General features: G+C 35.0%; 1 protein-coding gene across 2 annotated transcripts in view; it reads left to right on the forward strand.

Annotated features, from left to right (window-relative positions):
* Positions 1–837: 837 nt before the first annotated feature.
* The window catches only part of LOC143249952 (uncharacterized), a 107,889-nt gene continuing 88,418 nt past the window's right edge, over positions 838–20,308 (forward strand). For both annotated transcript variants that reach the window (XM_076500586.1, XM_076500587.1), the window contains exon 1: positions 838–1,201. In XM_076500586.1, the coding sequence (XP_076356701.1) occupies positions 1,093–1,201 (109 nt within the window). In that variant the 5' untranslated portion in view covers positions 838–1,092. The remainder of the gene's footprint in view (positions 1,202–20,308) is intronic.

Consider the following 20,308-nt stretch of genomic DNA (forward strand, 5'->3'; position numbering starts at 1 on the left):
TTACTAATAATAACATACGAATCAACATAGTTTCTACATCACTATAGTTGGTTACTAATAATAACATACAAATCAACATAGTTTCTACATCACTATAGTTGGTTACTAATAATGACATACGAATCAACATAGTTTCTACATCACTATAGTTGGTTACTAATAATAACATACGAATCAACATAGTTTCTACATCACTATAGTTGGTTACTAATAATAACATACGAATCAACATAGTTTCTACATCACTATAGTTGGTTACTAATAATAACATACGAATCAACATAGTTTCTACATCACTATAGCTGGTTGCTAATAATAACATACAAATCAACATAGTTTCTAAATCACCATAGTTTTATCATTCCAAAATATTATATGACCGCACTTGACCCAAGAATTTAACTTCCGGGAAAATATGGGTCTCTAGTTAAGAGTTTGAATGTCTATAGTTTTTTTTATAGAACTCCATATTGAAGGTAGTTAGCAGGCTGAAAAGAGAACCGTTAGGGGATTTTGAAGGGGGTCATGTCCCTACTTCAGAACTTGCTTTGCCTGGGGTTGATTGCCACCTGTACCATCTTTATGTCGTAACGATAGCAACTTCTTGTTTCTATGGTAATTTATCGGTTGTGGTCACCGTACAAAATACATTATAAGTTTATATATTTGCTAATAATTTTCAACTTGGGTAAGAGAAATAATTTCTTACGGAAAATATTTTTTTAGCAAGATAAACGCAGAGATTCCAAGGACCATGACGGCGCTGATCCTCTCCAAGTCACGTGATTAAGTCACTCACCTGAAAAGGTAAAGAGGTATGATGTGAAGCGCGTGATAGGACCGCTAACCATTCAGAAGGAGGCAGGGTAGGTTGCTCGTTATCATAAGGAAGTTTGTCCTGCTAGGGACCATGTTAGAGTATTAGTTGGTGCTGGCGACGTTCACGAGAGAGCAGAAAAAAAATTGCCTCTGATTAAAGATAACTTACAGCGAGTCCTTAAAGGAGACAGTTGATCATGTAAGAAAGGACGTTCCGTTTGTTAGTGATGGTTCAAGTTTTTCTTTGATACTAGTCTTCCGAGAGACCAATTTATGTATGGGATCTTAAGTGTTCGGACTAATCGCGCCAGCAAAGTGATGCCTACAGAATTGTGGCTTCTCTGTAGCACATTTCTTTTAGGATTTGTTAGTGTACATACAGGTAAGCACTGCATCATTTTTGTTAGACCAGTTACTAACGTAGCCTGGTCAATATGCAAATGAACGAGGGATGTTAAATGTATGAACATTCCCCAAATAATTGTAGTTTGAATATTAGCGCGAGTATTTTTACTTGTGTATTTGATATCCAGTTTTATTGTGCTGGTTAATGTCTAAACGTACGGATGTTAGCTTCTGAAAGTTAATTGTTAATGTGAGAAGAAAACTAAAATGAATAGAAACACCTCTACATTCAAAGAGTATTACAACATTAAATCAGCTAAAGTTCCTGATTAATAATCATGTGAAACAAACGTACTTAATGAAAGGAAAGGAATTAAATAATTTTGTCGAATAAATTAAAAACTTTACCTCAATGACTCTGTGTAAGAAGTATTTAACGGAATATAACAGTGTGTTATTAGAGTAATGTGACGCAGTGTGTTATTCTCAAAATAAAATGTGTAAGGCTCAGTTAATCCTATGTCATATTTAGTGAGTTGTATTTAGGTGCCATAATAACATTACCAATAGCACTTAATGTAATTTCTTTTTATACGTATACGATGACGTAGTTTATATTTACTTCATATTCGTATAGACTGAATTATTATTAATACACAGACATTTATAACCATACATAGTAGGACTAGGTGTTTATAGCACCAGTTAAGTTTAAACAAGTGATAAAAAGTAAGTGTCGCATTTAGTGAAATGTAAATATTAGAAAAATATAGTTGTGGAAAAGCGACACCTAACAGGTATTTCAAGAATCTAAATGAATAATATAACTGTTTTTCAACGTTTCATAACTTCATTACTATTCATTACAATCGTAATGATACGTTATAACGTCAATTCCTGAGAGGTTATAGGTTGCTTAAGTTGAATATTCTTAAAAAATATTAAAACGTCTACAAAAATAAAAAAATTACACCAGTGTCAAGAAATATGTAAAACTATAGTGTATATGTAGCTTAATAGTTATGTTTATATTATTAATAACCTTTCAACTTGGACTTCTAGGTACACATATTAGAACCAGATGAGTAATGTAATACACCAGTCATAAAACGATTTATAGTGATGTACATCAAATAATCTGATGTACAAACAGTCATTAACATACTTAACTGTCAAAAGAAATAAAAATAATGAATATTTTATGAACACACATCGATAGTTACATATTTCTAAAGTAAAAATGACTTGCTTTTCCGCTGATCATTTTGATACATTCATTACAACCATATGTTTTAGTGTGAATCAAGAGGCGTATCAGATGTAAAGATAACACGGAAGTTCTTCGGTTTAATTATGTTGTTTTAAGAATTAAATATAAACTGTTGTATCTGGATTTTTAGATTTCATAAAAGTTGGTTATGAAATTATTTGAAATATAAGAAAGACTCCGTATTATGGTAACTGCAGACGGATTTGATACAAACAGCTCAAAATTATAATTATCTCTTCAGTTATCCGGTGTGTATGAATACATTTATCTTGGCTGTCTATCATATAGGTTTATACCCTATATTCAAACTAATTATAATTTCTGAAATTTCGGTTTCACCTTTATATCAAATTATCATCTTCGATGTATTGGTTTCTACCCCTGTATCAAAACTTTTTTATAATCTGTGACGTTTCAGATTTATTTTCTCATCACAAATATTTGTGATATGTGACGTTTCAGATTTATTCCCTGATCACTTTGTGACTTGTGACGTTTCAGATTTATTCCCTGATCACTTTGTGACTTGTGACGTTTCAGATTTATTCCCTGACCACAACTTTTTTGACTTGTGACGTTTCAGATTTATTCCCTGACCACAACTTTCTGTCATCCTCAACTTTTCATCAAAGTATAATTTGTGTTATTTTCTGAAGTTTTTTTATGGTGGTCGAAATTTTGGGTTCCACTAGATTAACTTAAAAAGATGAACAAAAAGGGAAATCATAAATTCCAAGTGAATATTGTTTTCACATGTTACTCCTAGAGTAACGGGTCTATCGACCTCTTGCACAACGTCTCTTTGTTTTGTGTAACCTCTCACCAATTTTTGATAGATTGTTTAAGCAGAGTATTCATGATGAAACTTTGTAGAATGGACAGCAACTGCCTGTTTAAGACGAAAGGCAGAATACTTTCGAAACGTTGTCCTCTACGCTTGTGTCTCTACAACAGGCCGTTGCCGTCCGTTCTACAAAGGTTCATCTCTCACCATTCTTCATCTCTTCCCTGTCCCGTACAATCTTTGACCATTCTTCATCTCTTCCCTGTCCCGTACAATCTTTGACCATTCTTCATCTCTTCCCTGTCCTGTACAATCTTTGACCATTCTTCAACTCTTCCCTGTCCTGTACAATCTTTGACCATTCTTCAAATCTTCCCTGTCCTGTACAATCTTTGACCATTCTTCATCTCTTCCCTGTCCTGTACAATCTTTGACCATTCTTCATCTCTTCCCTGTCCTGTACAATCTTTGACTATTCTTCATTTCTTCCCTGTCCTGTACAATCTTTGACTATTCTTCAACTCTTCCCTGCCTTGTACAATCTTTGACCATTCTTCATTTCCTATAGTAACATCAAAGCTGTTCTCTGCAACATTATCTCGCTACCTGTTTCTCAGTATTATCTTCTCTAATTCGTTGCAATATGAGAATTAAGTTTAACATTTTGTATGCAGTCAAATATGGGGGTTGTATACTAATTTGTATATATTAAAATAAAGCAAATTTATTGTTCGTTTCCAGTTTTGTTCCATCTTGTAAACGTTTTCCCTTCAGCTCAATGATCACCACTAATCATACAAAACATCTGATTTGGTTCGAAACTTGTAGCAACATAAACGATTTGTGCTTATTTACATAACGATAAAATTTTCTCACCCGTTTCCTAAGAATTAATATTCTACTTACATTTTACTCAGACGCTTCTTCGTAGCAAACGTATAGGTAGCAAGAAGCAAGGATGGCAGCTGCCCAAGATCAGTTAGTCGACTATCTGGTTTCAACTCGTTTGACAAGCCATACAGGTCATGGAAGATCTTAAAGCACACTTGTAAAGCTAGTTTTTGTACAATACTAGTGCGCATCCAAGATCTGTTTGTTTGTGTTTCTAGAGGACTGTACAGGTATAAATTAATACAACTTATCATCTCCTCTGTAATTTGTTTGTTTGTTTTGAATTTCACGCAAAGCTACACGAGGGCTATCTGCACTAGCCGTCCCTAATTTAGCAGTTTAAGACAAGAAGATAGGCAGCAAGTCATCACCACCCGCCGCCAACTCTTGGGCTACTCTTTTACCAACGAATAGTGGAATTGACCGTCACATTATAACGCCTCCACGACTCAGAGGGCGAGCACTTTAGTGCGACGGGGATTCGAACCCGCGACCCTCAGATTACGAGTCGAACGCCTTAACCCACCTGGCCATGCCGGGTCTTCCTCTTTAGTAAAGGAATTAAAGCGAAGTTCTAATAATGACATAAAACAGTAACTTTTTGTAAATATTTTATAAGATAGTCTCAACACGGTATTTCTAGACATTATGAACAAACTAAAGTCCTTATATGTTTAGACTAAGTTTGTTACAGTGACAATGGGTTATCTGTGTTCTATACACCACGGGTATTGAAACCCGATTTCTAGCAGTGTGAGGCCACTGGGGGGCGCTCTGTTTGAAGGAAGCGTTTCTTAAAAAGTACTATAATTAACGCGGTGTGAAATCAAACTCTGAATTATAGCTTTGAAAAGTAAACTAACCATTGAAATGACAACTTAGTTCTGTGATAAAACGAACGTTGACTCAGGGGTAGAAGACATTTTGTTTATAAACATCTTGTAACTGAGAAACTTCTCTAATGAAGCCTCAGACGTGTAAATATACACCAAGCGTTCTAGCTTTGTTCTAAAGAGATATTTATTTATGTTCCCCGGTGGGGATGTGATAAGGCTACTGACTTACAATGTTAAAATTTGAGATTCGATTTGAAACGATGGACGCAGCAGTGTAGTTTTTCTCTAAAACAAATAAATGATTTCTATTTTCTTCCTTTAAGTCTGACATTAGGTTCTATACATAACGTTGAAATGAATTATGACTGTGCGTGGAATGATAAATGTAATCGTCATATTCATTCTAATTCCTTGTACTTAGAAGAATAACCTATATAAATCATAAGTTCCTCTCTTTGTTCCAGTTTAATTAATCTAGTTTGTGCGTCACGGAACTCACAACCAATACTGTGATTTTTTTTTTAACTCGAACGATACCTTATACCACGCAAAAACTAATTACTCAGTTATAGCTATTCCAAATTTTGAGCTACTGACCAGAAGAAAGGCAGCCAATCAGTAGTATTCATCGCGAAAAGGGGTTTGTTCAGATTTGAATCATATAATGGGATTGATTATAATGCTCTCACGTTTAAAGTGCAGAATGTATTCAGCGACATAACGTCGCGAACCTTGAACAGTCATGTACGCAGCCCGACATGATAGTCAAGCTTGGTCTAAAAATTCGAAGCTTATTTTTGCCAAAGACAAATTACTAAAGAACTGGAGGTTACAATGATTACAGACATAGCAATAAATGTTTATAAAACAGATAATTATAGAGAAAACACACTAACAACTATGGTACTTAGTTCTTCATAAATACACACTAATAAATGATACTTAATTGTTCATAAATACACACTAACAACTGTGATACCTAGCTGTTCATAAATACACACTAACAACTGTGATACCTAGCTGTTCATAAATACACACTAACAACTGTGATACTTAACTGTTCATAAATACACACTAACAACTGTGATACTTAGCTGTTCATAAATACACATTAACAACTATGATACTTAGCTGTTCATAAATACACATTAACAACTATGATACTTAGCTGTTCATAAATACACATTAACAACTATGATACTTAGCTGTTCATAAATACACATTAACAACTATGATACTTAGCTGTTCATAAATACACATTAACAACTATGATACTTAGCTGTTCATGAATACACACTAACAACTATGATACTTAGCTGTTCATAAATACACACTAACAATTACGATACTTAGCTGTTCATGAATACACACTAACAACTATGATACTTAGCTGTTCATAAATACACACTAACAACTATGATACTTAGTTGTTCATATTCTCTGAACAGGAAAGAAATAAAGACCTTTTTAGATAAAATCCTGTTTCTACAATCGCAAATAGAACAAATGGTTCCTCTTATCGTATTTTCTTGGTCATTTCTTGTGGAAAAATGTAGATATGAGAGTTACTAGCTGTGGAATTTTATCATGTATAACTAACTACATGTAGAGCTCTGTGTTCTTTATAAAAACACAGTATTAGTATGGAGAGTGAGAGTTTTGCAAGTTCAGGCACAGTCATCCATGACTAGCCACAAGAAACCTAGCATAATTTTCGACGCTAGGAGAGTAACAATTGCGTTATGTTACACGTGGTCCGAGTACCATCATCCACGGTAGCTAAGCTTACCACTGTGACGTCGTCGTCGAGAAACGTGATGTCTTTACGCTCTTTTCACTAGAAAACGTTTATCTATACATTTTAAACAACTTCAAATTGTTTTAGTTTCCTGAATAAGTTTCTTCCTTGTTGACACTGTAGAGGAAAGGCCAAGGACCTTTGATGAATGATGCGACTTGTATGATTCAGTTTTAATGGTGTGGGGAACAGGTCTCTACCTATAACATGAAAGGTTAAGCGAATTTATTTTCAATTACTACATTAGACACATGATATTGGAAAAGCTATTTCTCTGAATTGGATAGAACTTTACAAAGACATACGGGTGACTGAACAACATAAACATATGATTGGTTTGAAGAAAATACTTTAAATTACAATTGAGAGGGGGAGTGAATATGAGAGAAAACATATGCATGTGACAGTGGAACTTTTCATAAAATTGGCTCTGGTTAGCTAGCTGCTTTAGAACTCGTGGACGTCTGTTAAAATTGGCACTGGTTAGTTTGTTTAAAACCAAAGGACATGTGGTAAAGATGACACTGTTTAGTTTGTTTAACATTAGTGGACATGTGGTAAAGCTGGTATTGGTTACTGTTTAAAACCCGTAGACGTGTAATAAAGCTGGCATTGGTTAGGCTGTTTAAAACCCGTAGACGTGTAATAAAGCTGGCGTTGGTTAGACTGTTTAAAACCCGTAGACATGTATTAAAGCTGGCGTTGGTTAGACTGTTTAAAACCCGCAGACGTGTAATAAAGCTGGCACTGGTTAGACTGTTTAAAACGCGTGGACGTGTAATAAAGCTGACATTGGTTACACTGTTTAAAACCCGTAGACGTGTAATAAAGCTGGCGTTGGTTAGACTGTTTAAAACCCGTAGACATGTATTAAAGCTGGCGTTGGTTAGACTGTTTAAAACCCGCAGACGTGTAATAAAGCTGGCATTGGTTAGACAGTTTAAAACCCGTAGACATGTATTAAAGCTGGCGTTGGTTAGACTGTTTAAAACCCGCAGACGTGTAATAAAGCTGGCACTGGTTAGACCGTTTAAAACCCGTAGACGTGTAATAAAGCTGGCGTTGGTTAGACTGTTTAAAACACGTGAACGTGTAATAAAGCTGGCATTGGTTAAGCTGTTTAAAACCCGTGGACGTGTAATAAAGCTTATATTGGTTGGACTGTTTAAAACCCGTGGACGTGTAATGAAGCTGGCATTGGTTAGACTGTTTAAAACGCGTGGACGTGTAATAAAGCTGACATTGGTTACACTGTTTAAAACCCGTAGACGTGAAATAAAGCTGGCATTGGTTAGGCTGTTTAAAACCCGTAGACGTGTAATAAAGCTGGCATTGGTTAGTCTGTTTAAAACCCGTGGACGTGTAATAAAGCTGGCGTTGGTTAGACTGTTTAAAACACGTAGACACTGTAATAAAGCTCGCACTGGTTAGACTGTTTAAATCCCGTAGACGTGTAATAAAGCTGGCATTGGTTAGATTGTTTAAAATCCGTGGACGTGTAATAAAGCTTATATTGGTTGGACTGTTTAAAACCCGTGGACGTGTAATGAAGCTGGCATTGGTTAGTCTGTTTAAAACCCGTGGACGTGTAATAAAGCTGGCGTTGGTTAGACTGTTTAAAACACGTAGACACTGTAATAAAGCTCGCACTGGTTAGACTGTTTAAATCCGTAGACGTGTAATAAAGCTGGCATTGGTTAGATTGTTTAAAATCCGCGGACGTGTAATAAAGCTTATATTGGTTGGACTGTTTAAAACCCGTGGACGTGTAATGAAGCTGGCATTGGTTAGACTGTTTAAAACGCGTGGACGTGTAATAAAGCTGACATTGGTTACACTGTTTAAAACCCGTAGACGTGTAATAAAGCTGGCATTGGTTAGGCTGTTTAAAACCCGTAGACGTGTAATAAAGCTGGCATTGGTTAGTCTGTTTAAAACCCGTGGACGTGTAATAAAGCTGGCGTTGGTTAGACTGTTTAAACACGTAGACGTGTAATAAAGCTCGCACTGGTTAGATTGTTTAAAACCTGTGGACGTGTAATAAAACTCGAATTGGTTAGGCTGTTTAAAACCCGTAGGCGTGTAATAAAGCTGGCGTAGGTTAGACTGTTTAAAACCCGTAGACGTGTAATGAAGCTGGCATTGGTAAGACTGTTTAACTCCCGTAGACGTGTAATAAAGCTGGCGTTGGTTAGACTGTTTAAAACACGTAGACGTGTAATAAAGCTCGCACTGGTTAGATAGTTTAAAACCCGTGGACGTGTAATAAAACTCGAATTGGTTAGGCTGTTTAAAACCCGTGGACGTGTAATAAAGCTGGCATTGGTTAGGCTGTTTAAAACCCGTGGACGTGTAATAAAGCTGGCATTGGTTAGACTGTTTAAAACCAGTAGATGTGTAATAAAGCTGGTATTGGTTAGACTGTTTAAAACCCGTGGACGTGTAATAAAGCTGGTATTTGTTACACTAATTAAAACCTGTGTATGTGTAATGAAGCTGGTATTGGGTAGCTTGTTTAAAACCCATTTCTTCGTGATTCTACTCTAGAATCTGCGTGTTACCAGTAAAGTAAAAAAACCAGTAAAACCTGGCAAATTGATAACAGTTACAGAATGACCCATTTTTGATAATAAATGTAGGAATGTAGATTGTAACGGACCCAGTCAAGGACATTAATAGTTCGATATATAAAAATTTATTGAAAACAACAAGAAAAAGTAATATAAATATTGACAGAGTTATAAGTGGCAAGCTGATAGCCTACGTAACGTAGTTATAACTGGCAAGCTGCTAGCCTACTTAACGTAGTTATAACTGGCAAGCTGCTTGTCTTCTTAACGTAGTTATAACTGGCAAGCTGCTCGCCTACTTAACGTAGTTATAACTGGCAAGCTGCTAGCCTACTTAACGTAGTTATAACTGGCAAGCTGCTAGCCTACTTAACGTAGTTATAACTGGCAAGCTGCTAGCCTACTTAACATAAAATTATTGTAATGTCGTTAAACCTCACAGTGCATAAACTTAAAATACCGTTTTAGCCTTCTAATGTTTTAATGTTGTGTATACCTAATAAATATCCCAAATTATTATATTTACAAACATTTTGATAAAACTGAAGTGAACTTTATGTTCTGTGTAACGAACTTACGGAACAACGATATAAACGTAATTTAATTTTTGTCTCTTATCAAACAACAAACAATATTCGAAAATCAGTGACAATGCTGGAACAGTCCTTACAGTTACTGTATTGACACATACTTACAATCAGTGACTATACTGACACAGTCCTTACAGTTACTGTATTGACACATACTTACAATCAGTGACTATACTGACACAGTCCTTACAGTTATTGTATTGACACATACTTACAATCAGTGACTATACTGACACAGTCCTTACAGTTACTGTATTGACACATACTTACAATCAGTGACTGTACTGTACAGTCCTTACAGTTACTGTATTGGCACGTACTTACAATCAGTTACTCTACTGTACAGTCCTTACAGTTACTGTATTGACACGTACTTACAATCAGTGACTGTACTGTACAGTCCTTACAGTTACTGTATTTACACGTACTTACAATCAGTTACTCTACTGTACAGTCCTTACAGTTACTGTATTGACACGTACTTACAATCAGTGACTGTACTGTACAGTCCTTACGGTTACTGTATGAGCACGTACTTACAATCAGTTACTCTACTGTACATTCCTTACAGTTACTGTATTGACACATACTTACAATTAGTGACTGTACTATACAGTCCTTACATTTACTGTATTAGCACGTAATTACAATCAGCGACTACACTGGCACAGACCTTACAGTTAATGTATTAGTACGTACTTACAATCAGTTACTGTACTGTACAGTCCTTACAGTTACTGTATTAGTACGTACTTACAATCAGTTACTGTATCCTTACAGTTACTGCATTGATACATACTTACAATTAGTGACTGTACTATACAGTCCTTACAGTTACTGTATTAGCACGTAATTACAATCAGTGACTGTGCTGGCACAGACCTTACAGCTACTGTATTGGCACGTAATTACAATCAGTGACTATACTGGCACAGACCTTACAGTTACTGTATTAGTACGTACTTACAATCAGTTACTGCACTGTACAGTTCTTACAATTACTGTATTTGCACGTACTTACAATCAGTGACTACACTGTACAGTCCTCACAGTTACTGTATTTGCACGTACTTACAATCAGTGACTGTGCTGCTATATTCTTTACGTTCAGTGACTGCACTGGGATACTCTTTACAATCTGTGACTATACTGGCATGTTGTTTAGAAGCTATGACCATACCTATACGTTGTTTACAAGCTGTGACCATATTGATACGTTGTTTACAAGCTGTGACTATACCTATACGTTGTTTACAAACTGCGACCATATTGATACTTTGTTTACAGTCTGTGACTATACCTATACGTTGTTTACAAACTGCGACCATATTGATACTTTCTTTACAGTCTGTGACTATACCTATACGTTGTTTACAAACTGCGACCATATTGATACTTTGTTTACAGTCTGTGACTATACTGTACGTTGTTTACAAGCTGTGACCATACCGATACGTTGTTTACAATATCTGACTAAATTGATACATTGTTTACAGTCTGTGACCGTACTGGTGCGGTCTTTGCAATGTGTGACTGTGTTTCCACACTTTTTACGAACAGTGACTTTTGGACTATATTGTTTTTAAGCCCCACCACACGTGACTTACAGCTATTTTTCATTATACTCTTGGAAGGATTATTCACCAATATCATCCAGTAGTATGTTTAGGTTAGTGAACACAAAGTTTATTTTACTTGTTTTTTATTCGTTACAATAATCTCCGTTACTCGTGGTTACTCAGAATTCCACAGCTTGAAGATTACAGTTTACAGAAGGGCTAGTCAATGAGTCAGGTTCGTATATAGTACAGAGTTATTATGTTATATTTACATATCTTTCCTGTCAACCACTGTGAGCCTAGTGGACGGACGGTCGTGCATCAGTGGACTTATTTGTCAGTTAATGTTATATTTACATATCTTTCCTGTCAACCACTGTGGGCCTAGTGGACGGACGGTCGTGCATCAGTGGACTTATTTTCCAGTTAATGTTATATTTATATATCTTTTCTGTCAACCACTGTGGGCCTAGTGGACGGACGGTCGTGCATTAGTGGACTTGTCTTCCAGCCGTGAAACCCAAACATGTTAAATTCGTTATTGAAAAGCGTTGCACTATTTCAATCTTTTTTTTTTTCAGTAACTATAGTAATATATGTTTTATATTATAAATTGTAAAGAATATTTCATCTACTGACGAAGGAACTTTGACGTCCCTCCAAACAGATAAATGATCGGATCGTTATAAAATGATCTCACTACAGCATATCCTCGCTCCACACTTTGAGGTCATTATAGAAGTGACGATCAACATCAAATCATCAGAAATAGTGATGAATACTTTTGATTGGCTGTCTTTCTCTCAGTCTAACAGTTTAAAATATGCGAACATAACCTTTGCGTCTGCACGAAGAACTTAAACAAAGTATCTTCTGCATATCAAAAGTCTTTGCAAACTGCCCTTGTTTGTAAATTCACTCAAATGTGCCTTTGTGTAATTGGATTTTCCGCTCGCGTCTTTTGTCACGTCAAAATCGCCAAGAAAAGCGTTAGAGAAAACGCACATTCCTGTTACTTTGTGGACAGTTCTGATTCTGCGACAAGTTTACAGAGTCACTTTAAAAGTATCATTTTACTATTAATTTGCTTATAATATTAACACATAATGTTCCCATACGGGCGGGAACAAACTCGTAAATACTGAAGACCAGACACGACTAGCTCTTCAGAATAACATTACAGAAACTTGATAAAACCAATCATATGAACGTGTACACAAATATACTCCTAGCCTAATTACACTGATAACATAAACTCAAGAAGTGGAAAAATATAATTAAAGTATTAAACATTGTGATCAAACACGAAATTTTAATTAACGGGAAAGTTAGGTATGCTAATGTGTTACTACCAAGGGGAAATTAGGTAACGTAATTAATGTTATTATTGAAATTGACCAACAGTAGAATTAGGTAAGTATACTTGTAATTAAGCAGAGAGCTGCTACACAATGTGCTTACTGTGTTTTACCCACCAGGGGTATCTAAACCGTGTTTCAAGCGTTGTAAATCAGCCGACTTATTAATATACCACTATTAGGTAAGCAGTCGAGCAGTATTTTCTAAGCAGAAAGATGGAAGATTGGTACTGTATAATTTACGATAGCCACGGATCGGTAAACAATTATACCATTTTACAACGAGAAGTTAAACAAGCATTAGTATATATTGTAAAAGAGGAAAGTTAACTGAGTATTCATACATCATTGTACCATATAAAAGCTAGATGTATATTCACAGATCATTCTACAGCAATAAAATTATCTGAATATTCACACATCATTCTACAGCAATAAAGTTATCTTAGTATTCACACATAATTCTACAACAATAAAATTATCTGAATATTCACACATCATTCTACAACAATAAAATTATCTGAATATTCACACATCATTCTACAGCAATAAAGTTATCTTAGTATTCACACATAATTCTACAACAATAAAATTATCTGAATATTCACACATCATTCTGCAACAATATTGTTGTCTGAATATTCACACATCATTCTACAACGAAGCAGTTAGTTGATAAATCATATATTGCTACACCTGAAGGTCTCCATCTTGGATTATTGTTTGACATTAAAGTTGCTTCTTTAAAAAAGAATCACTACAATTACAACGTACTACAATTTCGCTCAATTATTTCAATAACAAAGAAAATCATTAAACTATTAACAACAATGCCGACCATTATTTAGGAAAAGCCACAACAAAGCTAGTTCTGCCAAAACTGTTGATTAGTTTTTGTCTTAATTAAACAGACTAATACACAATTTAAGCGAATTCTCGTCGACTGAATAGACTTGAAAAAAAAAAGTTTATAAATACATTAAAGTTGTTAAGACTTAGCCGCAGCAAACGGACCGTGAGGTGTGTGGGGTTTACTTGATTTGTCAAATAAATTCTCTACATATTCTAACAACTTATACGGTTCATGACTCACCAACAATATAAGAGTTCAGTATTGCTGGATTGTCTTCTTTGACTATTTTCGTTGTCCACGTAGACTCGTGTAAGGACTTGTTAAAATATGATCATATACTCCTGTAAGGACTTGTTAAAATATGATCATATACTCCTGTAAGGACTTGTTAAAATATGATCATGTAAGGGAAATAACTTTCTTCAATAATTCACTGATTCTACTAGAAGTTTTAAGTTGTTTATTGAAAATAACATAATCTTTATAGTTCCAGTAAAGATGGGCTTTTTCCGCTCTAACCAAAGTCGTACAGGCTTGGTAAGAGAGTTTGCCATGAAATAACTGAATATTATTTTAGTTTTTCTTGTGAATAAACACCTACCTGCTTTCTATATGCTGTGAATCAGGTAAAACAAGTGTATAGTTACTATTTATAATCCATCATTATTTATATGTATATATTGTACAAGATGTTCAGCATGATATGTGATAAACGTATCTATATTAAAAGGAAAGAAACAAAGATGTCAGATTAATCGGCTGCAAATTTTATATTTTGTAATGAGTTTTTTTAAATAGTTTGTTTCTGAACACTAGCAATAAGTTTCTAGTATAAATATTCTGTATAAAGTAATCTCAAGGTTAGAGCTTCTATTATGGAACAACCACAAAGTTCTAAGTAAACAAAATTTCACGTCCAACTGTTGTTTGAGAGGTTGTTTTATAACGGAAGCCAAGTTCCTGAAGGGCATGTGACGTCATAAAGGTGTTGAGCTCAAGTGACCTTCAGAGATGTTAATATTGTAGGCTATCCATAGTTACAGCACCTTTATTGTGTTCCCTGAGGCTCGTATTTAAGGTTTATTCTGTTTCACCAATATTACCTTTCAGGTATAGACTCGTTCGAGGGTAAGAAAGCTTAATACTGATACGATATCAATAAACAGCTTTAAAAGTGATATTTTCTAGACTTTTCTGTAAAGCCGATACTAGAACTGTTATCAACCCTAAATATTTTACTTTAGTTAACGTGTGGACGATGTTTGTTGGTGGTTACAGATAACATAGCCTGTAAGGTGTTGTAACCGTTCAAAATGTCTACAAATATCTCATATTTCTAGTTAAAGGTCGTGTGATGGTATAAGCTACTAAAAACACTATATATCACTAAACGACCTGATTCTAGTGTAAAGTCAGGTATGCTTAACTTTATGGAATTTACTACTTGGGGCCTCGCCGACAAAACTCCGTGGTCATGGTCAGTGAACCCGGCCACGCCTATACGCACAAGTCTTTGGGCTGCTTTCCTTGAGCTCAGGACTTCCGGAAACTTGAAAAGAGGTATGAGCGCTAGTAAGGTGAAAGTAGCACTATATAGTGATTTAATCCTTGAAAGTAGGACTATATAGTGTTTTAATCCTTGAAAGTAGGACTATATAGTGATTTAATCCTTGAAAGTAGGACTATATAGTGATTTAATCCTTGAAAGTAGCACTATATAGTGATTTAATCCTTGAAAGCTAGTAAGGTGAAAGTAGAACTATATAGTGATTTAATCCTTGAAAGTAGCACTATATAGTGATTTAATCCTTGAAAGCTAGTAAGGTGAAAGTAGGACTATATAGTGATTTAATCCTTGAAAGCTAGTAAGGTGAAAGTAGGACTATATAGTGATTTAATCCTTGAAAGCTAGTAAGGTGAAAGTAGGACTATATAGTGATTTAATCCGTGAAAGCTAGTAAGGTGAAAGTAGGACTATATAGTGATTTAATCCTTGAAAGCTAGTAAGGTGAAAGTAGGACTATATAATGATTTAATCTTTGAAAGCTAGTAAGGTGAAAGTAGGACTATATAGTGATTTAATCCTTGAAAGTAGGACTATATAGTGACTTAATCTTCGAAAGCTAGTCAGGTGAAAGTAGGACTATATAGTGATTTAATCCTTGAAAGTAGGACTATATAGTGATTTAATCTTTGAAAGCTAGTAAGGCGAAAGTAGGACTATATAGTGATTTAATCCTTGAAAGTAGGACTATATAGTGATTTAATCTTTGAAAGCTAGTAAGGCGAAAGTAGGACTATATAGTGATTTAATCCTTGAAAACTAGTAAGGTGAAAGTAGGAATATATAGTGATTTAATCTTTGAAAGCAACATGAATTACATAAACACTGGTTCTCCTTAATATATCCATAAACAGGATTCGGTAAAGTATATCGTAAATAATGATTTTGTAATATTGTTTTAAATTGAGTTTATGCATAACATAAATCATACTTTGAAAAGAGTTAATATGTTTTTGGTTGTGACAATACCAACACTAGACTAAAGTTGCAGCTGATGATAAAGTAGATTCGTATAGTCAGTAACATGTTTAGTGTAAAATAACTTACGTGAGTGATACGCTAATAATTAGCCACACTAAGTGTATTATGAAGCAATATTTATAACACACGTCTTGGCTGTTTTGAATACAATAACTTCTAAAAATATTTTTCAGCATAGATAGAGCAATGAATATATACCAGAAATTAAGTGATGTTTGAAATACTAAAACCCACGATACGACATTCTATTTTTATCATAAGGAAATAATTAATGTACAAATTATATGACTGGACACCAGATTGGTAAGAATGTTTTTGTAGCCAAAACATGACTTATTGTAACAGTTATATACGTTTGGTAAGAGATATAACTGTTAGACTGTAGTAACAATTCTGATAACGTAGCATTCAATAATATAGTTATTTTAATGTTAGGCTGAGTCAAAGACACAAGAGACGATATTAGGTGAATATATTTTGTACATGTCAGCAGAGTAAATCTTTGAAAGTAAGAGAAAAAAATCAAAAAGTAAGATACACCGATTAAGAGTTACATTAGACAAAACCATAGACAACAACAGACAAGTTCGGATTAGAATAGGATTTATATCGCTCGTGAGTTGGGAGTGAGTAGAATAGGATTTATATCGCTCGTGAGTAGAGTAGGATTTATATCGCTCGTGAGTTGAGAGTGAGTAGAATAGGATTTATATCGCTCGTGAGTTGAGAGTGAGTAGAGTAGGATTTATATCGCTCGTGAATTGAGAGTGAGTAGAGTAGGATTTATATCGCTCGTGAGTTGAGAGTGAGTAGAATAGGATTTATATCGCTCGTGAGTTGAGAGTGAGTAGAGTAGGATTTATATCGCTCGTGAGTTTAGAGTGAGTAGGGTAGGATTTATATCGCTCGTGCTTGAGAGTGAGTAGAGTAGGATTTATATCGCTCGTGAGTTGAGAGTGAGTAGAATAGGATTTATATCGCTGGTTAGTTGAGAGTGAGTAGAATAGGATTTATATCGCTCGTGAGTTGAGAGTGAGTAGAGTAGGATTTATATCGCTCGTGAGTTGAGAGTGAGTAGAGTAGGATTTATATCGCTCGTGAGTTTAGAGTGAGTAGGGTAGGATTTATATCGCTCGTGAGTTGAGAGTGAGTAGAGTAGGATTTATATCGCTCGTGAGTTGAGAGTGAGTAGAATAGGATTTATATTGGTCGTGAGTTGGGAGTGAGTAGAGTAGGATTTATATCGTTCGTGAGTTGAGGGTAAGGTTGCTACAAATGTTTAACACTCATTAGCTGAAGTAACTGTCAATGAAAATGGAAAATAATATAAATCGGTTTAATGCATAATTAATATATGACAATATGTTTACGCACTACTAGAAACTTTGAAAGGTGGAGTTCTTGGTTTGACGAGAGATCACGTGGTCATCCTTGCCAAAGATGACTATTATATAATAACTGTGCATCACAGCAGGTTCTGATGTAAACATAACTGTTACTCAATTTGTTTTCTTTCTATAACTCAATGAGGTTTCTGGTTCAATGTGACTAACATTAACTCGTACATTTCTGTCACATGTCGGTATGCGTGACACAGAAAGTTACGGGTTGCTCCGATCAACACAACTTTAATCTACGTTTTTATGAAACAATGGATTACTACACTTAAACACATAAAGTAGTTCAGGTTTGACAACGAGTACTGTTATAATAAATTATTAATTCTGGTATTCAGTTAATTTTTTACAATGTTAAATCAGTGAACATCCTACAGAAATACAGTAAAAACACAGGTAAAGAAGCATGTTATTTATAGACGTAATTGTCTATCATTGATTTCTTTCTGGTTTCAGTAATTGGTTCAGATTGTTACATATTTCTTTATAAAATACTAAGGTGCCTAACAATGTTAACATAATTATCAAATCAGGGTATGCTATCCGATTATCAAACACAACAACAGCTACGTAATTAAAACACATTCAGGGTATGATATCCGATTATCAAACACAACAAAAGCTGCATAATTAAAACACATTCAGGGTATGCTATCCGGTTATCAAACACAACAGAAGCTACGTAATTAAAACACATTCAGGGTATGATATGCGATTATCAAACACAACAGAAGCTACATAACTAAAACACATTCAGGGTATGATATCCGATTATCAAACACAACAGAAGCTACGTAATTAAAACACATTCAGGGTATGCTATCCGGTTATCAAACACAACAGAAGCTACATAACTAAAACACATTCAGGGTATGCTATCCGGTTATCAAACACAACAGAAGCTACATAACTAAAACACATTCAGGGTATGATATCCGATTATCAAACACAACAGAAGCTGCGTAATTAAAACACATTCAGGGTATGCTATCCGGTTATCAAACACAACAGAAGCTACGTAATTAAAACGCATTCAGGGTATGCTATCCGATTATCAAACACAACAACAGCTACGTAATTAAAACACATTCAGGGTATGATATCCGATTATCAAACACAACAGAAGCTGCGTAATTAAAACACATTTAGGGTATGCTATCCGGTTATCAAACACAACAGAAGCTACGTAACTAAAACACATTCAGGGTATGATATCCGATTATCAAACACAACAGAAGCTACGTAATTAAAACACATTCAGGGTATGCTATCCGGTTATCAAACACAACAGAAGCTACGTAATTAAAACACATTCAGGGTATGATATCCGATTATCAAACACAACAGAAGCTACATAACTAAAACACATTCAGGGTATGATATCCGATTATCAAACACAACAGAAGCTACGTAATTAAAACACATTCAGGGTATGCTATCCGGTTATCAAACACAACAGAAGCTACATAACTAAAACACATTCAGGGTATGATATCCGATTATCAAACACAACAGAAGCTGCGTAATTAAAACACATTCAGGGTATGCTATCCGGTTATCAAACACAACAGAAGCTACGTAATTAAAACACATTCAGGGTATGCTATCCGGTTATCAAACACAACAGAAGCTACATAACTAAAACACATTCAGGGTATGATATCCGATTATCAAACACAACAGAAGCTGCGTAATTAAAACACATTCAGGGTATGCTATCCGGTTATCAAACACAACAGAAGCTACGTAATTAAAACGCATTCAGGGTATGCTATCCGATTATCAAACACAACAACAGCTACGTAATTAAAACACATTCAGGGTATGATATCCGATTATCAAACACAACAGAAGCTGCGTAATTAAAACACATTTAGGGTATGCTATCCGGTTATCAAACACAACAGAAGCTACGTAATTAAAACACATTCAGGGTATGCTATCCGGTTATCAAACACAACAAAAGCTGCATAATTAAAACGCATTCAGGGTATGCTATCCGGTTATCAAACACAACAGAAGCTACGTAATTAAAACACATTCAGGGTATGATATCCGGTTATCAAACACAACAGAAGCTACATAACTAAAACACATTCAGGGTATGATATCCGATTATCAAACACAACAGAAGCTACGTAATTAAAACACATTCAGGGTATGCTATCCGGTTATCAAACACAACAGAAGCTACATAACTAAAACACATTCAGGGTATGCTACCCGGTTATCAAACACAACAGAAGCTACATAACTAAAACACATTCAGGGTATGATATCCGATTATCAAACACAACAGAAGCTACGTAATTAAAACACATTCAGGGTATGCTATCCGGTTATCAAACACAACAGAAGCTACATAACTAAAATACATTCAGGGTATGATATCCGATTATCAAACACAACAGAAGCTACGTAATTAAAACACATTCAGGGTATGCTATCCGGTTATCAAACACAACAGAAGCTACATAACTAAAACACATTCAGGGTATGATATCCGATTATCAAACACAACAGAAGCTGCGTAATTAAAACACATTCAGGGTATGCTATCCGGTTATCAAACACAACAGAAGCTACGTAATTAAAACACATTCAGGGTATGATATCCGATTATCAAACACAACAGAAGCTACATAACTAAAACACATTCAGGGTATGATATCCGATTATCAAACACAACAGAA

The sequence above is a fragment of the Tachypleus tridentatus genome, chromosome 4, assembly GCF_004210375.1.
Source record: "Tachypleus tridentatus isolate NWPU-2018 chromosome 4, ASM421037v1, whole genome shotgun sequence".
Lineage (NCBI taxonomy): Eukaryota > Metazoa > Arthropoda > Merostomata > Xiphosura > Limulidae > Tachypleus > Tachypleus tridentatus.